The 21843-nt window shown below is 40.6% G+C and overlaps 1 protein-coding gene across 3 annotated transcripts in view; it reads right to left on the bottom strand.

Annotated features, from left to right (window-relative positions):
* The window catches only part of luzp1 (leucine zipper protein 1), a 54703-nt gene that overhangs the window by 10439 nt on the left and 22421 nt on the right, over positions 1 to 21843 (bottom strand). For all 3 annotated transcript variants that reach the window (XM_040136603.1, XM_040136604.1, XM_040136605.1), the window contains 4 exons: positions 8253 to 8609; positions 5842 to 8122; positions 4534 to 5123; positions 4245 to 4424 (listed from right to left, as the gene is read on the bottom strand). In XM_040136603.1, the coding sequence (XP_039992537.1) occupies positions 4245 to 4424; positions 4534 to 5123; positions 5842 to 8122; positions 8253 to 8384 (3183 nt within the window). In that variant the 5' untranslated portion in view covers positions 8385 to 8609. The remainder of the gene's footprint in view (positions 1 to 4244; positions 4425 to 4533; positions 5124 to 5841; positions 8123 to 8252; positions 8610 to 21843) is intronic.

Below are 21843 nucleotides of genomic sequence, written 5' to 3'. Positions count from 1 at the left end.
GGTAAACTATCAAGTAGTTTGACATTTTGCTCAAAAACCACAAATGTTAACCTCATGGTGGCGCTAGAGGGAAAGTAAGGGGATCATCATCATCATTAAAGTCATTAGGATTCATCATCTGGGATCCACGAATTACTGTACAATTTTTTTTGTGTGTAAAATGTAGCAGAAGTTGAGATATTGAGATATTTCACTGGATAAGTGAAAACTTTGACCTAAGAGAAAAATCAAAGGGGTCGACAAAGTCAAGGATTCATCTTCTAGTCACCATGAATATCTGTACCAAATTTCATGCAAGTCAATCCAATATTTGTCAAAACATTTCCATGAAGGCTTCAACCTCTGGGAACATGAATATGTGTACAAAATGTCATGGCAATCCATCTAATAGTTGTTGATATATGCTGCTAGCGTGGCTAAAAATGTGCATCAATAACACAGTTTGGACAGAACAGAGGCAAAAGTCAAGGTTAAACAGCAGCTACGGTTTCGGGCCATGATGACACGACCGTGACCTTTCGATAGATGAAAAAATGCCATTCTCAGTCCCATAAAGCGTTGAATAAATGACATCCAAATAATTTATCCATGAGGTGAAAAGAAGAAAGATGATCAATAAACTATCAGTTTGCCCAGGCTGCTCCAGGGTACTTAAAAGAATTGCGAGTGTTGTCTCGTCCTCAATGACTATTGATCAACAATGTCTTTCTGGTCTATATAGTAAGATGATTTCAGTCTTGGATGTGAAAAATCAGGACATTTTTTCAAATCAATGTTTTTTATGCTCAAAGAGAATTTAGTAGGAATAAATGTCTAAAACATTAACATCATAACATCATATAAAAGCAGTTGCTATTTACATGCAGACCAAAACTTTATTGGATCACGCTTTTGCCAAAGATAAAGGAGAACAGATATCCAGTGAAAAAATTATCAATGGGGTATTAGTTAACGATGACTTGCTACATTCCTCTCCCGTCAAACTAAATGTCTCCATCTGCAAGCTTGTAATAATACAACCCTCTTCTATCAACCTCTGACACTGCAATCACAAACTAATCCCAAAAGCCCACTGTCCTAACTACAGTTGTATTTATCCAAACCTCTTGAGAATGGACGCATTTCAGACCACTGAAATGTTCAGAAAATCCAAACCAAAGATGATCGGCTGTGCTCCAAGACATGCTTCAAAGCCCAATTATGATTTGAAGTATGGGTTTTTTTGCACTGTAGCAATTTTGCTCATAATTGCTATCCAAATGAATTGGCCAGTTCATGCATCAAGCATCAAGAGGAACAAGGTTTTACTGTATCACAGAGTCAACCGAGTGGGTTTATGAAATTCCCATAATAAACTACAAAGTGCATGGCTGACAAAATACTGAAGGAGTGACAGTAAAACATGCAGTTCATCAGGCCACTGCTGATATACCATGTCAGTGAAAGGGCAGGAACTGGTTCGATAGGCTATTTCCAGGGTAACCAGGGATATCAGGGGTGAGTGATGTGGGGCAAAGTTAGAAAGAAGAGAGCAGGAGAACTCAACTGAGAAAAAAATAAGTGGTCGCTGCTCTGAAAAGCAGAGCTGGGGTCAAGGCTATGTGTTGGAACTGACGTGGGTGCTCACCCTGACAGAGCTCCTCAAATGCATGACTTGAAGTCACTTTGTTCATGTCCGGGCTTGGCTGACAAATTAAAGGGGGGGGGTGTCACAGACAAAACAAAGGTGGCTGTGCCCTGACAATCTTTATATCAGTCTATATCAGTGCTGAAGGCGGGCATTAAGGGTCAAGGCTCAGTGTTAGACAATTACAGCTCTAAGGCCATGTTAGCTGTAATGATTTCCTCCAATGGCTCAGCTAGCTGAAGGTTTCAACATCTGTGTCCATTGTCTTTGCTGTGACTAAAGTATACTGCAGTGGTGTGTCTGTATGTTAAACTGAACAGCTGTTCATTTGGGCAACTGCGGGCTGTGACAGTATTACGGTGTAAAAGGTAGCGTCGGCTAATGGTTGAACTATTTTTATAGTAGTGCTGATACGAGGACCTGAGCTTTGGTACCCATACCAAAATCTTACAGTGCAAAATATGAACATGTTTTCCTACAAAAAAACATTTTTATGTGACAAAAAAAAAAAAAAACCTAAAATCTTACACGTTAAATTTAAGATGTTAGTTAAATGTAAGTTATCTCAAAACACAAGCAGCTGTACATTAACTGCTTGAATAAAATAGTCTAAAATTGCCAAAACAGTGATTTAAATCAAGATTCCAAATCTGACCAGAAATTTGATGCCAGACTTTGGGACACATTTTGGTTGGTACAAAGAAAGTACTGAGGTTTGATAGTCAGCACTGAGCTTGATCAAAGTTCTCAGATTAACAGAAGAACTATGAACATCATTGCATGGCCTTAGAACAGGACACAACCTTGACTTTATGGGTTGAGCATAAAAGCTACAAAAACAACAACACTTTTCTAGACCACAGGATCTACTTGTGCAGAGTATACTGTGAAAAAAAAACAACAATTGAGTCTTGAGAAATCAATCTAGGATTATCCTCTACAGGGAATCTCTGTGTGCTGTATAAACAAAAAAACCAACAAAAAAAATAACTTCAGATATCTTTATCGCCCTAGTTCGCAAATGAGACCAAAGATGATGGATGGGACAGCAGACACTTTGCATGAGTGTGTCTGTCTCCTTGGTAACATCCAGTTTCTTTATAGGGGAAATCAAAGGGATCTTACCCAAAGGGCTCTAGTCCAGCCTAGTTTATCAAGGTGACAGACTGACATGTTATTGTAGCAGTGGAGCCTACTCCATAAGCAGTTTTACAGTCATTTGACAATGTTATATACCAGTAGACAAGTAAGTTAATACTGTAGCCCACTGGTAGTTTTCACCTCATCTTTCTGATGACCTGTATAAACTTTCACACTCCATTATTTAAATCAACAATATGCACACAATCTCACATGTGAATCCATGTACACATGTATATGCAATCACCAGACTCAATCTGGCTCTTTGCACAGAAACGGGTTTAATATAATGCAGTTCCACAGTCAGTCTTAAGTGTTAGAGAAGTTACATGTCAGGCTGTGCCTACAGTTTTACCATACTAGATGTGAAAAACCTAAATATCTTATCTAGTATTACAAACTGCAGATGAAAACATCAAATTAGGGCCACAAATATACGCTCTTGCACAGTGACAATACACACAGTGTGTGCAAAATCGGAAACATGTATGTGGATCAATACACAAACACAAACTTATACGTATAATATATGATCCTCAGTAATGTTTGTGTAAAATAGAAATGCAGCCTAGCAGGGGCACAGACTATATGTGGTTGTGCATTTAAATACAAGAAAGCTATTTTCTTCGCCTTGAGGTTTTCCTAACCTTCTTTTCCCCCTGTTGAGGTCTTTTTCATTTCCATCCTCCCTCTTCTTTTTTCTGTCCCACCCTTTTCTCTTTGTCCTTACTGGGGCAGCAGGAGTGGGGCCTACAGAAATGCTGTGCTAAGCTTGAAGTCGCAGAGCCTGGCGTCAGGGAAAAATACAAGCTGAGCTCTCATGCAAAGTGGACACACCAGGAGCTAAGCCCTGCAGCTGTACTTTCTGGACTTTTATCTTCAAGACAAAACTATTTGCTGAGGTTTACAGATCATAACCACCACCTGTATGGAAATTTTTATCTGTCAGAGACTTTTAGAAGCCACATATGCAGTAATAGCTTGGGAGCGTGTTTGTGTTTTGCCAGAAATGTTTGAGAAATTTACAGTGAATAAGAGGGTTGGTACAAAACCTAAAGAAGTACATTTCAATCCAGTACTAGGAAACATTTGTCAAAATAATGGTAACAAACAGAACACTTATTAGTGATAATCACGCATGTTTTGTACAACAGACTATTCTAAGAGCAAAAAAAAATTTTTTTTCTACTAGCTTCTGTTAGTGCTTTCTTTGAGGGACCAGTTTTCTTCCCTTATAGTCAAAAGACAATGCAAAAGTAAAAAGTAAAATTACTAGCCAAACTTTGCCAAACCTTGACAACTGTTTTGTCCTTTGTGCGTCTATGTTTCTAAGTCAGATAGTAACAAAAACAAATCAATATTTCTACACTCATATTTTTCTTTCCAAATTTGGAGCATTTAGGTTGAGATAGTGCTATCACCCCTTTTCTTCTTATGAGAGCAAAATAGTGTAAAAACCTAAAGCTGGTTGTCCTACCAGTGGTTGTTGTGTGTATGATCGGCTCCAGGACTGAGAGGTCACAGGTGCGTGGGGTATGGTCCTTCCTAGGCCTCCTGTTTCTATAGTTGGAGACTGAGAGCGCTTGCCTCGGCGAAGCAGTGGTTCCTCCCCTTCTCTAGTGTTAGTAACCACACTGTTGATCCTACGCATATACACCTGGGATAGGGAGCAACACAAAGAGAAACATTATGCAGCCATGAAGTAGTACACTCCTTTCCTCCAATTTATTTTCACTTTTGTGTAAGGACTGTTGTCATTCTCTCACCTCTGCAGGGGATGGCTTGGCTCCCTTCTGTGCTGCAGCATTGCCACCAGCTCCTGTGCCACTGTTTACCGTTTCTTCTGTGTCGAAAGTGGTTGCCCGGTAAGCCCTCCATGTTGTTGCAGCTTCAGCTTCGTCTTCAGAACCACCATCTGTCATCGTCCTAGTAGTCCCTCTTCCCCGACCTGTTTCATCCACTGACGCAGTGCCTCTGTTCCTCCAGGTGCTTCTCATAGTCACATTCTTCATGTCTGGTAAACTGTCTTCTTGGGAGTGCTGGCTTTGTCTTTGGCTTCTCCAGCTGGTGACCGTGGTGGTACTGCTGCTGCTGCTCTCGAAGCCTGACTCTGTGTCGTTGAAGTCTGCGGACGTGGTGTCCGAGGACTGGAGGCTGAAGTTGCTGCGTTGGCAGCACAGATGGCTGGTGGTGGTCTCCACTCTGGAAGTGTTGTGCAGTTTGGACCTTGATGAGGAATCACTGTGGTTGTCTGCCCCACAGTCCTGGTCCTGGCACGGTCGCAAGGTGATCTCACTCTTGGGGATGGAGATTTCATACGGGACGGAAATACTGCCATGGTGGTCATTGCTGGGGCCTGGCAATAAGTAAAATGATATCAAATATTTTCTAAGCAAAAGATTTTATAGATGCAACAGTAATAAAATATCTTTCATACTATAAGTTATCAATCAAATGTTAGCATAACACGCTAAGCTGAGATGGTGAACATTGTAAACATGATAGGTGCTAAACATCAGCATGATAGCATTGTTATTGTGAGCATGTTAGCTTAAGTACAGCCTCACAGAGCTGTTGGCGTGGCTGCAGACTCTTGTTTTTATACAGCACCCTTTGTTCTTATGTATTTGCAAGTTTAATTCTGTCATAGCACTGATAAAAAACATGAATGCCATATTCTTTTATATATATCATCATGTGGTTCCTCAACTGATCCAGGAAAATGCAAAATAACTTTTCAACAACTTTAACTTAATTAACTTTTTTAACTTGATGAATTTAAATATCACTGAAAATCATTCCTAATTAATACAATGAGAAACAAGAGCTAAAGTTATTAGAAAATCGAATGCATTGCACTTCCAATTAACATGCAATTTTACTTCTCAAAACATACTAAATATACTACTCCAGTTTCATAATGGCTCACTGTGTGAATAAAACTGTTGAACTACGGGTTCGCACAATACAAGGAGAGGATTTCTGACTACATGAGGCTTCATACAAATAATATGTGTAAAAGAACCTAAAGTGTTCATTGAAGTGAAACTGGTTTGTGAATTGATAAAACTTACCTATGAGGATGTTACTGGTGGAGGTGTGGCGTTCTTTGATAGGCATGGGTTCACTGCACACACTGCTGCTGCGGCTGCTGGTTCTGGAAGAGCTCGGGTCGTTGGGGTAGATGGTTATACTGCTGGTCATTTTACTAGTCGTGGTCACAATCGGTTTGGTGGAGATTTTGGGTTTGCCATTGGTAGACAAAGGTTCTGAAATCATCACTTCCTTCCTATCAATCTCAACAATAGCAGGCTTGATGACAGCTTTTGACCTCAACGCCTCACGTGGGCTGCACAATCGCTGGATCTCAATCCCCGCCGGAGTATGCACAGGCCCCTGGTGGCCCCCCTCCGCTAACTGTGTTCTGCTGTGGAACTCCTCATCAAACGAGCTCCTGGAAGAAGAGCCCTCTGGATGTGAGTCATGGACATGGGAGTATCTAGGATATCTGGAGGTTTTAGTCTTACTGCTTATGGTTGCAGTAGTCGTCTCAGTCAGAGGCTCTGGTTCAGAGGGCCTTGAACCAGTAGATTCTGTTTCTGAGGCAGAGGAATGACCCTCTGACCCCTGGTCGTTGGGCTGCAGAGGAGTGACGAGTGATCTGTAGGCTGTGTATGATCCATTGGCTTTGGACAGGGTGGAGGCAACAGAGACAGATTCCTGGACCTGGTCTATTGATTCCTGATCTGAGACACACGCTGTGTCCTTCTCTAGTGCAGAGATACTGTTGATGTTACTGGAGCTGTCAGGCACTACATCAGAGTTGTTTGATTCGCTATCACTACGTACGTACAATTTTGAAAACTTTTCTACTCTGCTCTTTTTTGTCTCCCCATCAGTCTGTTTGTGAGGTGTCCTCAGTGGCTTCTGGTCATTAGCAGCTGGAGGGTAGCGACTAAGAACAGACACCTTTTTAATATCACTAGATGTATTTACAGAGCTGCATGTGGCTCCTCTCGTCTTCTCCTCAGTTCCTCGTCCTGTATCTCTTATTCCGTTATCAGATGAAATAGCAGTAGTTGGGGTTTTGGGTGTTCTCCTGCTCTTGTGAGAAGGACTGAGGGCTCTCCTCACAGACTTAGGAGAGTTCTCCTCAGAGTGGATCAGCTCTTTGCTCCTCAGCTTAGTCTCTCTCTTATGCTGAGGAGAGAGCTCCCTGTTCCTGTGTTTGGGGGAGCTTGGTTCTGAGACTGTTGCAGCACTCCTATATTTAGGTTTCTCTTGTCTGAATCCACCCTTTACAATAATCTCTTCATTCTCAGCTTTGCCATTCTCCAGAACGTTAGCAGGCCTGTTGGGGCAAATGTTACTGCTTCCAGTGCCGTGTTTATCCACATTACTGGTTCCATTTCCTCCAATCCCACCTTTTCCGCAGAGCTGCATCCTGAGCTGTTCCACCTGCTCACTCAGTTGGCGAGCCCGGTTTCGTTCCACCTGGAACTTTTCATGAAGTTCGACATTTTTGGACTCTGAGTTCTTCAAATCCTCCTCCACTATCTCTAGCTGTTTAAGGCGATTCTTCAGCCTCTCTACTTCCTGTGTCAACTCCTTTACTTTGTTGTCCTCCTCCTGTGAGCCTTCAAGACCGCTGTTCTTCTCATTTTCAGATTTGTTCACAAGACTGATGTTGTCACCAGGCAACTTGAAGTAATCAAGGTTCTTCTTGTTTCCAGTCAGTTTACCGGTGAGGATCCCTGTGGATGACAGCTCATCTTCAATTCGTGACCGCATGAAATCTGCCCGGCCAGAGTCCGCTGTAATGCCAAGGCGATTCTTCTGGTGCTCCAGTTTTTCTGTCAGCTTTAGAATGATATTCTCATCCTCTCTCTGTTTCTCTAGTAGCCTCTTACGCTCAGTCACAAATGTCTGGGTGAATCCCTTGAGTTTCTCAAGCTCAAGAGCCAAAGCCTGCTCTGCTCTGTCCAGCTTTGTCTCAGACCCCTCCACCTCCTTCAGACGTGCTTTGAGATTCTCCAATTCAGATGAAAGCTTCTTGGTCAAGTTCTTCTCCTCGTTGAGGCTGAGGCAGAGCTGGCTGCAGTCAGACTTGCTTTTCCCGAAAGCTTCTTCCAGTTTCTCCAGTTCGGCCATTCTCCGTTGTAGACGTTCAATCTCAGCCTTTAGCTCCTTTGTAAGGTTTTCTTCCTCCTCCAGTTTCTCTCTGACTGTGCGGCAGAGGTCCTCAGCTTTGCGTACCTCTTCATCTTTACCCTGGATCTTCAGGAGACGTTTCCTCAGGGCCTCCACGTCGCCAAGCAGAGATGAGTTGCTGCCCTCTGCCTGGATGATCTTGTCCTGTGGAGGAGAAAGAGTTCAGCCATTCATTAGTCTATTCCTGCATTGTATTTCTGTTCTACCTCACTCCACTCAATGCTTCTGAAATGCACACACAAAAAAAAACTCTCACAAATCAACCAGTACTGACCTGCAGGTCAAGCAGCTCATCCTCGGACTTCTGCAGCTTGTTGGTGGCTTCTTCAAGTTCATCCAGTCTTCGGCCAAGACTTTGTAGCTTGTGCCGCAAGTGACGATGTGTCATGTCTTTATGATCAGACATGGCTACAAAGTTTTATGTTTTATCGGTTTTATTTTTGTTTTTATTCAGATTACTTGATGATAGCGTTTTGGGAGGTCCACATTTGTGTGGTAGTGATATCAAGTCCTTAAGGCTCTTGAGGAAATACTCTTTTCTCTTGGCGGTCTGTCTCGTTTTCTTTTCGTGACTGTCGCTTTAAAACTTTGAAGATCCCTCAGAGTGGTGTTTAGCAGGCGAATCTGTCATCTGTAGGAGGGACAGAGGAAACAACACTTAGTGAACTCTAATTTGTCAATGACAGTCATTTGCATTCTCAAAATGCAGCTCAGTAAGTGAAGCAAAGGAGTGAAAGATGAGAAAGATTAGCTGACTGCACACTGTAGCAGACGAGCACAGTCAGCACACTGTATAATTTCACAGTTCCACCTAATTGCTATGACACAAACCATAGGACCAGACTAAATGAAGCCAAACACCAACGCATGGACTATAAAAACACACTAGCACACAATTTGGCACATACAAATAAAAATCTTGCTCTAGCAACATTTTATAGCAATACAAATATGTCAGGGAATTACTTCCTCAATTACCATGAACTGCACTGCTCTTCCTTTTCATCTTTGAACCACCATGTACTTCACCTTGTCTGTCCTATGAAGGACCTGGGGGTAGCACAGCTCACGTGTGAGTGTGGGGGTTTCAACATGCCTGCACAGGCATACTCACACAGACAAACACACACACACACACACACGAGTTGTCGTCTCCCTGCTGTTGTATCCAACATTGATTTCCGCTTGCCTGCTTGCTTCTGCTGACAGCAGCATATCTCAATAACACTGGCCTCCTTCACATACCCCATCTGCACACATACACAGCTGTCACCGTGGTAAGCACATCACAGGCCTGTTACAACACGACATCATTCATGGTGCAGGATGGAATTGATGTGATGATAAAAGAAAACCATTTCACTTTGCGACAAAGAATATTACACATAAATGAATTAGCTCTGATACAAGATCAGACATTTAAGAAACCCCAGAATCGCTACAAATAAAGATATTGAAGCTGTGTTGTCCTTAATCTTGGTAGTCGGTACAATTATGTCACAGGTTGGATCATATTTATGTATTTACAGCTATTACAATTTGTTAGTTCCCATCCATGGACTCAGCATGGCTTTCTGTGATGAGAACATAGATTGTTAGCACACAGCAGTCTGCCTGTCAGCATGGCCTCCATAAATCGACCAGCGGATGCTTGTCTCATGCATGATTCAGGTAGTGAGGCCCCCCCCCCCCCCATCATTCTACCAAGCTTCCCCCAATGATCGTAAGGGAAAAAAAAAATTTACCTATGGGCAGAACATAACATCTGCACACATCATCACTTATCGACTCCATGACAACCATCCACCACTACATCTCCTCTTTCTCCTGCCACACAGTACCATGTTCAAAGACTGCCCTTGTAAAGCTACAAACCACTACACAAAAACTACTATAGTTTCCTCCACATTAAATAACTTTTAGTGCTGTAAAAACATCAAAGAGAGCAGTAAATTTACTAAATCTTTTTATCTATATGAACTATGTGCAAACATGGTATACAACAAGGTATAACTTGCTATTATGGTTTACTCCAACATAGCTCCTTATATTTTCTATCGTTTCATTTGGTGTAAAAGCCTAAACCACTGTTCCCACAATTCATTAAAAGTCTTGTGAACATAAACAAAGGCAATGAGCTTTGAAGTCAACATGTCAACGATTACTTTACGAAGAAGTACAATCTGAATTCAAAGCATTTAGCTGTACCATTTAAATTATTCTTTACTTTCATGAGGTCTAGTGGTTTAGTAATCTCCTCAGTGTAGTACAAGACTAAGCAAATAAAGAACGTGTATTGAAGAGGGAATAGGGGAAAAGACAAATGGGGAAAAATGTTGGAGAGAAAAAAAGCCAGCCTAGCTGTCCAGTTGGATGCCAAAACACCTTAGTCAATAAATACATTTTGTGTTGCTTTAGCTTTGCCCAGCTGTGGCTTGTTAGGTGAGTTGTAGACCAATTTTTCTTTGTTGTCTTGAGGTGTTCTCTGTGGTCCAAGCCTGTCCTGACTGATCCTGTTCCAGTAGAGTAAAAATACAATAAAAAATACCCATATATCCATTAAAAAAAGAAAGTGCTCACTGGAAACAAAAAAAATTCAATAGCTACAGTTCAATTCGTTATGACAGGTCTTCAGCCTGCATTATGCTGCTCAGAAAAAATGTAACCACTGAAAAACTCGAGAATTACAATGTGCCCAAGGAGAAAAGTGATTCCTAGACACAAAACTAAATTTTTATTTTTCTGATCTGGTGGTCCTACTGCCATGATCCAACCAATAATGAAACATCCTTCAAGCTCAATCTTTATAATTTTGGCTTCAACAGATTTCAGACTGGGTTTTATACTGCTACATATGATTTTTGAAGTTCAAAAAGTTCAAAGCAGCTCTGGTCAAGCCTCGTCCTGGTTAATAATGGCGTTTCGTTACGTCCAGCTACTCGTGCCTTGGCTGGCTGCCTAACTCTCCTCTCATTCTCCCTTTATTTCTTTGCCAGCTCTCTACCTCCCTCCCTCATCTCTCCTCTACATCTCACTCAGACACGCACACCAGCACAGCCAAGTGGGAGCTTTTAAGGGGCGGCGGTGCGTGCAAAGCGACTCTGGCAAGTGCCCGCCTCTGCAAAACCAATCAACATACCTGATTCACTTATCGCAGGGCTGGGGCCTCATTAGCTACATTCAGGACAAGAAAATGAGGGAACTCGAAGGATGGTGGGTGAGATGGAAAAGAAGAGACAAGAAACCAGGAGGACAAGGGAGAAGCAAGAGATGAGAGTTGAAGAAATGATGGAGAAGTAATGTAGGCCCTCAGTATGTAGTCTTAAACCATGAATTCATTCCTTTTAGAACCATGACCCACATAGTTAAGTGCTCATAAACTGTAATATTCCTGTACTCCTTTGATTCTCCACACCTAGATACTCAGGAATCAGGAGGATATTCCCAAGTTTTTGCTCTTCAAGGATGCAGCATGAAAAGCAAAAATGTGGAAATTTTCAGCCAAGAACAGGTTTGAAAACATAAAGAAGGGAGAGAAGGAAGTAAGGTGGGAGGCAAGTTGCTGAGGCATTCTGAACTTGGCTCAAATTGAACAGAGTTTCATTCCCCTGTTCTGTGCTTTGTTTGACAATTATGGAAAACCTGGAGGGGGGTAGGGACTGTGAGGCGGGGAAACTGACCCCTTTTATGCAGACACATTCCTAATGACAGACTACCCAGGGCACTGCCAGTCCCTCGCTCTGTCTTGAATGCTCTTAAACAGGCCACTAACAGGCTCTCATAGGCCCTCTCTCTGCTGAAGCCCATTCCAAACGAGGGCATTGTGTGGATTTAATGGCCAGCACTCTGAGAATATATAAAAATGTTTCTATGATTTTGCTTTAGTCTGCTCTGAGCATCAGATAGATCAGGACAATAGAGTCCAGAAATGATTTCAGTCAGAAAAATCTCCAGGGATTGGTTCCTGAACACATTCTCCTTATCGTCTCCTTGCAATTTCCTGACTATGCACTGAACCTGTGTGAATTTTGTGATTATCTGACCCAAAATTGACTACTTAAACTCAGTTCCATATAAATTACAGAAAAACACTGAAAACCCCGACTGGCTGCTCAGTACAAGACTGTATGACTCTGGCACCTTCAAATTCAAATCTGGACAGGAAGTTCACTACTTGACATTTCACTCCATTTTGCCGTCCTGCTGGCATTGCAACGAGATGCAGGGCACTGAGACTGTTGATCAGCCGGAAAACGTAGGCTGCCAGAGAGTGCAGTTAGCTTGAGATGAGCTCTATCTGAATAAGTCAGCGAATTAGACGGTCAAGATGGTAAGTTATCATGGGGTGAATCCACTTAGTAGAAAAAAAATGGTAGATTCAGTAACAATACCAGTAGCAGAATGAGAAAAAATGAGCCAGGAACATGCAAAAGTATCAGCACAAGAACACTGTCATTGATGCAAAGCAAGGCTGGAATACCAATTTGGTAAAGCAAGCAACTGCCTCGATGTCGCTAGACCCTCAGGGGACCCAAAAATTCAATGTGTAGCAATTAGTTTGAGGTCATTTAATTAACTGAAAATGTATTGCTTAATACTGTATGAACAACTAAAGCATATTCTAAACTGAAATGATAGGGACCATAAGGCAATGCCTGCATTATAAGCACATTTATTAAAATCTAGTTTTAATGCCTTTAATTCACGTATTTCATATTGTGCTTAGATGGTGCTTTTGTGAAAATAAATTTTGGCTTAGTTACAACACAGCAAATATTTACTTTGGGGCTCCCTATTTGATTATTTTTCAATCTGATGAAAGCGTCCAACCAGGTCCTGCTACAGAACTGCATTCCAGTTAAACCGCGCCTCCTACTGGGAAGAAAAGTAAGAGAAGCCGCAGTTTAGACCTGGAAATGTAGATGAAAGCAGGTGGGCTTCCAATAGTTGGGTGCAAATTTTAACGGAATTTCAAGACACTCCGCAAAAGAAAATGCAAATTAATGCCCCTTTCCGTCCATTGCCATTATGTGAATATTAGAGGTAGTTTGTCACGATAAACAGTTGGTAGCACTAATTTTTCACTCGGGTGCTATTAAAAGCACTGGAGAAGAAGAGACAAGATGGCGCAGTTAAAAGAGCGCTACACAAAGCTGAAACGGTGAAAAATTATCTAGAAAACATCATGGAAATATGGCATTTGCCATGCCATAATATAGAAAACATAACAGTCTCATTATCACTCCACACAGATCTGATGTTCTGTTGCTACTTTAAGTTTAAGTCCCATGCTTCAGGCACGTTAAGTTTGATACGCTAGGTCTGTTTCCATTGTACTTTGTCGCATTTTGCTTTTGTCGATACACCAATTTTTCCACCTCAGCCAAGCATATAAACTCTTGTGGTATTTCAAGATTTTTTTTTTTTTTTTTTTAAATTTCCAGCATTTCCACTCAAGTTTTTTTAATTCACAAATTTAAAGTGCACATAAAAAAAGTGTCTGCCATCTCAAGTCAAGGAATGCAACAGCTTCTGCAAAGTTAACACTTGAGTCACTAGCTGGAAATAAAATTGTTTAAGACTGCGGTTTAAGTTATATTTTACATTTTAAACATGCAGTTTTGGTAACTGGAGCATACTTTCTGGGATACTGGAAAGTGTACAAAATAACTATAAAAAATTTTGAAAAAAAAAGTTACTTTAACACTCATTCCCTACAGGTGGCCAAGTGTTAAAATTGCAACAGCTATTACTTTCTTTGCATTTAGGAGGAAACGAACGCGTCTTCATCTTCAGCTCTAAACTGCTGCTGTTATTGCTTTCCTTTGCTGTAGGTGGCATAGGATTAATGTGTAAATCTGGTCACAGCTCCCCCTTGTGGTGAATCTGAAGCCTGCTAAATGTGAATTAATAAGCATGGGGGGCAGATAGTGATGCATGCAAGGGGAAGGACAGAGAGAGGGAAAACAAGAGGGGCTTCATTTTGTCTTTAATGACCATTACAAAAGGACTTGTAAGTAAAACGTTGTTAAAGAGGTCCATCCACCCTTCTTGCTCTCTCTCAAGCGCGCGCACACACACACACACACACACACACACACACACACACACACACACACACACACACACACACACACACACACACACACACACTCTCTCTCTCAAGTCCGCCAACGCACACACTCACACACACACCAAGGTTACAATCATATACCATATCATTAGGGCTTTAGCCACTCTCTTCCTGCCTGCCTGTTGCCTTCAGTACATTCTGTTCTCTCCATGAAAGAGAGAAGGAAGGGAAGAAAGAAAGAGAAAAAATTTCCCCTCTCTTTTGCACTTGACGTTAGGTTGGAACTTAGGGTTTGAAGCTCTTCTGCCTCATAAACGGATAAACGGTAGTTAATAAAGGGCTCGAGGGTCCAATCAAAAGGCCTCAACCACATCTTCATGTAGGTGGGTTGTTGTAGTTTGAACTTGTGAATGTGTGTTCTGTGTGTCTGTGTGTGTAAGAGAGAGGAGGGATGACTGCAGTGGATGGATGCTGGCGCAGCAATGGAAGCCACAAGATGGTGGAGACCTGATGCTTGGCCTGAATTTTTCCGCTTTTCCAAGAAAAAGAAAATCTGCATCCTATAATGTTCGGTTTATCGTTTCCTGTGCTGTCATGTTATTTTTTTTCTGTTTCTTTCACCCTTTCAGTTTTGCACCGCTTCTGGAAAAATGGTAAAGAAATGAAAGGCAGTGTTGCATTTCAGCAGAAAAATGGATAAGGAAATAAGTTCATGTATCTAGTTAATTAAAACGAGCTGAAAAAGGATGGGAATAACTACTGTCCTTGGATTTTTCCTTAAGATCCTGGGTGAAATGACCACTTACAGTATAAGTATCGAAATGTGGTTAAATAGTGGGTAAACAATACGTCGTCTCTGGTAGAAAAATAGATTTAATGGAAGTTAACCGCAATACTACAATTAACGCAAAAGCAGATGCTGTCTCCTTGTCAAGGCAACATCAGTTAATGTTAAAATATTCTTTAGATTCAAGGTTCAAGATTTCAAGAACTTTATTGTCATTGTGCAAGCACAACGAAACTGCAAACTATTTACAAAGAATAAGACAAGAAAGAGTTAGAAATATAAAATATGCAATATTTTTAAAAAAAAGGATTAAACATAAGCAATATTAGTACAAAATAGAAGCAATATAAAGTGGAAAATACAATTGACAATAAAAATAAAATACAACTAAGAATAAAATACAATTAGCGAGGGGTGCAAAAGCATTCAGCAGCAAAAATACAGTAAAGGTGTGGCGTGACAGATATGGAGCAATGGTGTATCGCGGTGTTGAATGACATCTGTGTTTGTTGTAGAGATGTTGCACATAATCAGTGGATTAATGTGACCTAATTAAATAGTGACACATGCTCCAATGATGGCAGCACATCAGTCTGGGAATGTCTGAGTTCAATAGTGCCGAAGCAGTTGGGAAAAAGCTATTGTGACATTATTTCTTTTCTCTCCCTATTTTCTTCTCTTCCACCAGTTATGTGTCCCATTAAAATAGGCTAAATGCAAAATAAAAATTGAGTTGATACATAATAGTTTTGCTCCATCACTGTTGGGGGTCATTCCTCCAAGGCCTGGCTGTCCATGAGCGGAAATTCTCAGCATGGTCACTCAGCTTCATTCCAGTTTCGACATCCCATCATTTGTAAACAGTCTCAACCCTTTTTACATTTTAGGAGGAACAAGTTAATCTTTATGGGTTTGAACATTTGCAGGGACTCAAAAAACCAAAATAAGAGAGAGGGGGGAAGAAAAAAGAAAAAAGAAGACACCACTACAAGAAAAAGTCTGTTACTGGGTAAGGAAGTTGTTGTCTGGCTCAACCACACATCCAAATATCAACAGTATGTGAAAATAACAATTCGTTATATATATATTCCAAAGTCTTTGGAATACCGATCAATAGTGTTTACCCCATCGGGACAACTCTGACAATTACAGGTAAGCTGTCAATCAGAGTATATACAACAGAATTGGATCTGAAACAATTAGTCAACTACTTGGTTGAAAGAAAATTAACCAGCATCAATTACGAGAACTAATTTGAACATTTGAAGTTTTTTAAGCATAAATATCAAACATTCACTGGGTTTAGCCTCTCAAAGGTGAGTATTTACTGCTTTTCTTACTCATCTATGGCAGTAAAAATTGTAAAGATCCTCGTCACGGTTTTGTGAAATGCAATTTGCAAGGCAGGTGGATACTGTGCACAACAGCTGCGTACAGGTGATGGGAGAAAAACATAACATGAAGGAAAAGTCCAGACACAAAAATTGCAAGCTCCCAAAATATACTTTGACAGATGCAACTGAAGCAAAAACACAGATAGATGCACAGGGACATAGGAGTTATAATAACCAGCATGACTGGAAGTCTCAATTACAGTCTACTCCTCTTCTGTTTCCAATAAAAAAGAAAGAAAGATAAAGTAAAAGTTGTTAGGCCAGCCAGTGAGGTCAAAGGTTATGCTTAGGTAGGTGAAGGTTCTCATGACAAAACTTGTGTGAATATCATGGTAAGTTTAGTTTGAAAGCTCGGCTGGAAATTAACAACCATCTCTCTGGTCTTAGCCCAGTAACCCACAGCTTTTTGTGGGTCTCTCCTCCCCTCACTGCCTCTTTACATCAAGAGTCTTGTTGCCATGGCTTGAAAAAAAAAAAAAAAAACTGCACTCTGCTTGTACAAGAGAGCATGATAAGAAGAGAGAGGGAAATATGGGGGAAGGGGATGAGAAATGCCAGAGACAGGAGGAAGGAAGGGTGAGACAAGCATGGCAGAGGTAGAGAGAAAAGCCAGAGTAGTTACAGTGTCTGTCTTGTCCACTTTCAAGCAAGGGTATGATGGTTCTGCTCAGACACAAATTTTTTGGGCTTTTCGGTTTACGACCTGATCGAAGATGTGATTTTGAAGCCTTACTCAAAGCCCTCAAAGCTTTCCAGCCCTGCTCCTGATCTCGGTGGCAGAAAAAGTAAATTTGACCATGTTCTTCATCAGAAAACACCACTACACACAGGATTACATGCAGCAGTCACTGTTGCTGCGATCAAGAAGCAGAGCAGGGGGGAGATATTAGATGCTCCATTTAAAACAACAGCAACCGAAAATACTGGTCAGTCACTTGATAGCTGGTCCTCAGGAAGAACTGCAGCCAAGGAGATGTGAAATAACTTAAATCTAGTCAGTTCGATGAAAACACAGAACATCACACAATGCTGTCAGGGAGGGATTCAGTATCTTGCTCAACAACACTTCAGACAAATGGATGCTCACCAAAACACAGAGGGTTGCTACACTCTCTACATTTCCCTGTTAAAGCTAATGTCTTTCCAGCATCCCTCTGTTTCATCACTCGCCCGCAATGATACAAAAACCAGCTGAATCACTTGCAGCGTGTTTGTAGTTATTGGCATGGCAGGTGATACTACAGATCAGAGGCCTTCAAAAGGTTTTGCTATGGACAGCGACTGAACTGCATAATACAACACATTTAGTTTTTCTATCTGAATTGATTCGGAAAAGTATCAACAAATATTTAATTTTAGAAAAAGCAATCAATGGCAATTTTTCAATATTCTGTAGACTTGCACAGTTAAAGATATTACTAATACATCTGAATTACTGTGGGGCTAATGCTCTAAACCCTTGAAATGTGCTTCTGTCAAACAAGTTTGGCAATGCTCTTGTTATTGATGTAAACACACAAATTTATGTCCCGTGTGACTTGCCATCAAGCTTCCATGACATATTTCCTAACTCTACTCCGGCATGTCCTCAGCCTGCTGCCCTCTATGTTCAGGGTCAGAGGTCGCTGACACTGTAAACATGCAAAAACACTCCACACGAGATGGTGGGGAAAACAGGAGGGAGGCCCTGGGTAGGAGAGCAGATTGTGTTGTTTCATACTGCAGCTAAGCCAAACGAAGCTGAGCTCAACTGCATCAGTCTGACTAGAACTTGGGTTTTTGCTGCTAAATACTGCAGTTGTTGTGCAGATAACAAAAACTACATGGATACTTCAAATCAGGGGGAGACAACAAAGTGTTAATGATCAGTACTTTGTTAAAAAAAAAAAAAAAAAACTGCTCTAACAAATTAGTTACTTAGGGATCTTACACAAAGATCAGACAGCTACATGAGTGAAATAAAAGCAGTACATCAGTCATGCTCTGTAAGTAATGAAGAGAGGTTATGTGTCCATAAAAGCCACGTGCAAGCATAAAATGTTATTAAAGCAGAAACAATGAAAAAACATGTTTCCCATATAGAATGACCATTTTTGTACACACGCACAAAAAACATTTGTCATGGCCATAAATTCAGACTTTAAGAGTCAGCAGCCTTTGGGTTTGTGAATAGGTTTACGTGTACGTGTGTGTTATTTGTTGTCTGACTGAAACCACAGGAAGTCCCAGCTGTGAAGAGATAGAAGGAAGGCTCCAGTAGTAATCAACTGTCCAACCACACTGACATGACATTAATGTGAACCATGATTAGATAACGTGACCAGCAAAGAGAGCGAGAGAGACGGAAGAAAAGAAAATGCCCAGACAGGGCTCCAAAAAATATCAAGCTTTCAAATCCTAAATAGAGAGCCAAGAAAGTAACGTAAGACTATTTAAAAACACTGATCGGGTGATTGATACAAATGGCAAGGCAATGAAACACAGGAAAAGATGAATAACAAAACAGTGGCCAACCAATAAATAAATCAACCAGGCTGATATGTTGGCTGATATTAGCTTATCATAGACATATTAGTATTACTGAGAAAACCACGAAAGTGAAATGCCAAAGACAGTTTTTGAAGTAATTTGGATGAATGTAAAATATCCATCTCAGTACATTTATTGGGTAAAAATTTAAGGGATCCAAAACAAAAATGTTCGTTTAAATCATGGGTTTATGTACATAAATATATATATGCTGATGTATCATTTATAGCACCACCAACACTGGATTGTGAGGCCAATACTGATATTGATACTTTTTTGAAAAAAAAAAACAAACAAAAAAAAACACCTCTGATAATGATTTACTGCATTAGCCAATAGTAAATCGTAAATGTTTGGTAATTTAAAAATGTAACAAAACACAATCTTGATACAGATCACTTAGATCCCAATTTTAAAGAGTTGTGACCAAGATACATACTGAGCAGGATGCTTAACAGTTGAAAAATAAACTTCTCAGTTCTCTCTGCTGGGAAAACTATGTACGGGAGACATTATTTCCAAATTATCCCAAACCTACTCCAGCATTTCTGCAATTTCAAGACTGCAATTTTTTGGTTACATATCTGCCAACATATACACCAACATAGATATAACTGCAATAAGCTAATATCAGCCTGGCTGATTCATCAGTCTAGCTCGTGATTGGATTTGTTCAACCCTCAAATATAGACATTGGCCTCAAAAATCCAGTATTAGTTCAGTCTTTGAAAAAGACAACAAAAAGTGAAATCAACACTGTATATTTAATGTTATTTTTTAACATTATTTCTTATAGTAATTGAGGTCCGAGTAACAGATTCAGCTGGAGATGATCAAAAGTCTTCAACAGAAGACTCTTTTGTTTTCCTAAAGAAGTCACTTAGATTTCTTTCAACATTTCTCTTTGTTTTGTTCTTGAATTGCAGGCATTTTTCGGCAAAGTTATTTTCTAGAGCTTGGGGCCCACCGATCTTGGGTCATAGATTTAATCACCACAGCAGCCAGGGAGTTCATGAATAGCTGTGTGTCTGGGTAAACTGTTGGGACGGGAACAGCCAACCTGCTCACCTACTGTCAGTGACTCATTTGGAGCATCAACCTACTATATGGCTATTTCTGAACGCCCTTTTAACACATACTGATAATAGAATAATAATGTAATATATATATAATCTGATCACCATGGAGAGGTCAACGTACCGAGCCCCGACTTTATTAACAAAAACACATCAAAGCAGACACAGAAACTCAATTTCACTAAATCCAACTGAAGAGAAACTATTTGACCTTCCATTGACACGGTGTCTCTGTCAGGACCAACAATGGCTACCTATTTAAAGATATGCTTAACAGCTGTTCAGGTACTCTCAGGTATCAGTAGACGTCAGCTAAAATCCTTATACGACTCAGTGAGCTCACACAGATGTGTGAAGTTGTGTGCGATGATGAGCTGCTCTGGAAAGAATGTGTGTGTGTGTGTGTGTGTGTCAGCGTTTCAAACTGATAAAGAGATCATGAAAGCATCACAACATGATGACACTTGTTAAAGTCAACACAGGGTAACTAACAGTCTGTGTGAGTAAGTGTGAGTCAGCCTGAGAAACAATGAAGTGAGGCAGACAGACAAAAGTTGAGAGAGTTAAATAGTGATAAAAACAAAATGACAAATAATTTTGCCTTTTACTCATCAATTACCTGCACCCAAAGAGGTTATGTTTGCCGCTCTGTTTGTTTACCTCTTTGTGAGTTTGAGAGTTAGTGGGATTTCTCAAAAACTTCACAAATTTCAATGATATCCGGTGGCAAGTATTAGTTTTTGACAGGATCTGCTTCCAGGAATTTTTTTTTTTTTTTACAAAGTTATTAACATTTCAAGATTGAGTTTTTTTTTTTTTTTTTTTAAATTTTCAACATTTTCTCACAAACTAAAAGGGATTAAAAAAAAAAACAAAAAACAGGTTGTCTATAACTTGGTGTATTTAACACAGATTTAAATAAAAAAAAAATTACATTTTCCTTGAATAAATTTCAAACAAATTTGAGGCTTATCCAGCCTTGGTAGAGGAATGCACACACTCAGTGTTTTCTAGCTTTGCTTGGAATTGTAAAACCTGACTTTAGACTTTGCCCACACTCTGTTAAACAAACATTTACGAAATGTAATGCTTCATTTACAATCAGAAGATAACAAAGCGACAGACAGTGTCTGCAGCATCCGCAGAGTATCACTGGCAGAGAGTGTCTGCTGACACACTGAGCAAAGTGTGAGAAATGTAACTATGCACCAGGTGCCACAGAGCGCACAAATACATTAACAGGCTTATCAGAATGGTGAGGTGAGATTTATGGTGGAAAACACACTACCTCACATCCGTTTTTACACAGTCATCCCAGATGGACTGGGTTAAGGAATGTAAAGGAACCAATTGTAAATCAAGCAAAAGCCTGTGACTAACTGGCGCATAACACAGGATAGAAGTCATGTAGTAAACTCTAAGCAGTCAGTGATACTGTCATTTGAATGTACTGATGGTGGTGTATTTGAAGAAACTACTCGAGTGTTAAACTGAACTGGAAGGTCAGCTGTTATGTATTTTGCCATTTCCTCAAGCAAAGGTCAAGGACAACAATGGCACCGTATTACTATTCATTCTTTTCTTTCCTCACATCTTATATTTCTCTCTTCCTTACCATCAGTCTCTGTCACTGTCATCCCCCTTTCGTGTGACCTCTACCTCTAAATATCATCCCAACCCCCCGCCTGTGCTGCTGCTTACCTTCTGTTTCCTGCCCTTGCCCTTCATCCTCATCCCCCCACTGCATTTGAGTCTCCCCTTACCTTAGGGACGAGGAGATGACAGCTGATCATCAAGCTCCCCCCCCCCCCCCGAACCACTGTCAATTCATACACACATCAGTAGCTCTTAACATACAGCCCTTCCACCTTCTGCCTGGCTGCCTGACATACTGCTCATTCACCGGTTTCCCATCCTAGCACTGAGTATGTGCACACGCACACGCACACACACACACACACACACACACACACACACACACACACACACACACACACACACACACA

This window comes from Xiphias gladius, chromosome 10 (genome assembly GCF_016859285.1).
Source record: "Xiphias gladius isolate SHS-SW01 ecotype Sanya breed wild chromosome 10, ASM1685928v1, whole genome shotgun sequence".
NCBI classification, from domain to species: domain Eukaryota; kingdom Metazoa; phylum Chordata; class Actinopteri; order Istiophoriformes; family Xiphiidae; genus Xiphias; species Xiphias gladius.
Note: the sequence above shows the minus strand (reverse complement) of the source record. Positions and strands in the feature narration are given on the sequence as shown.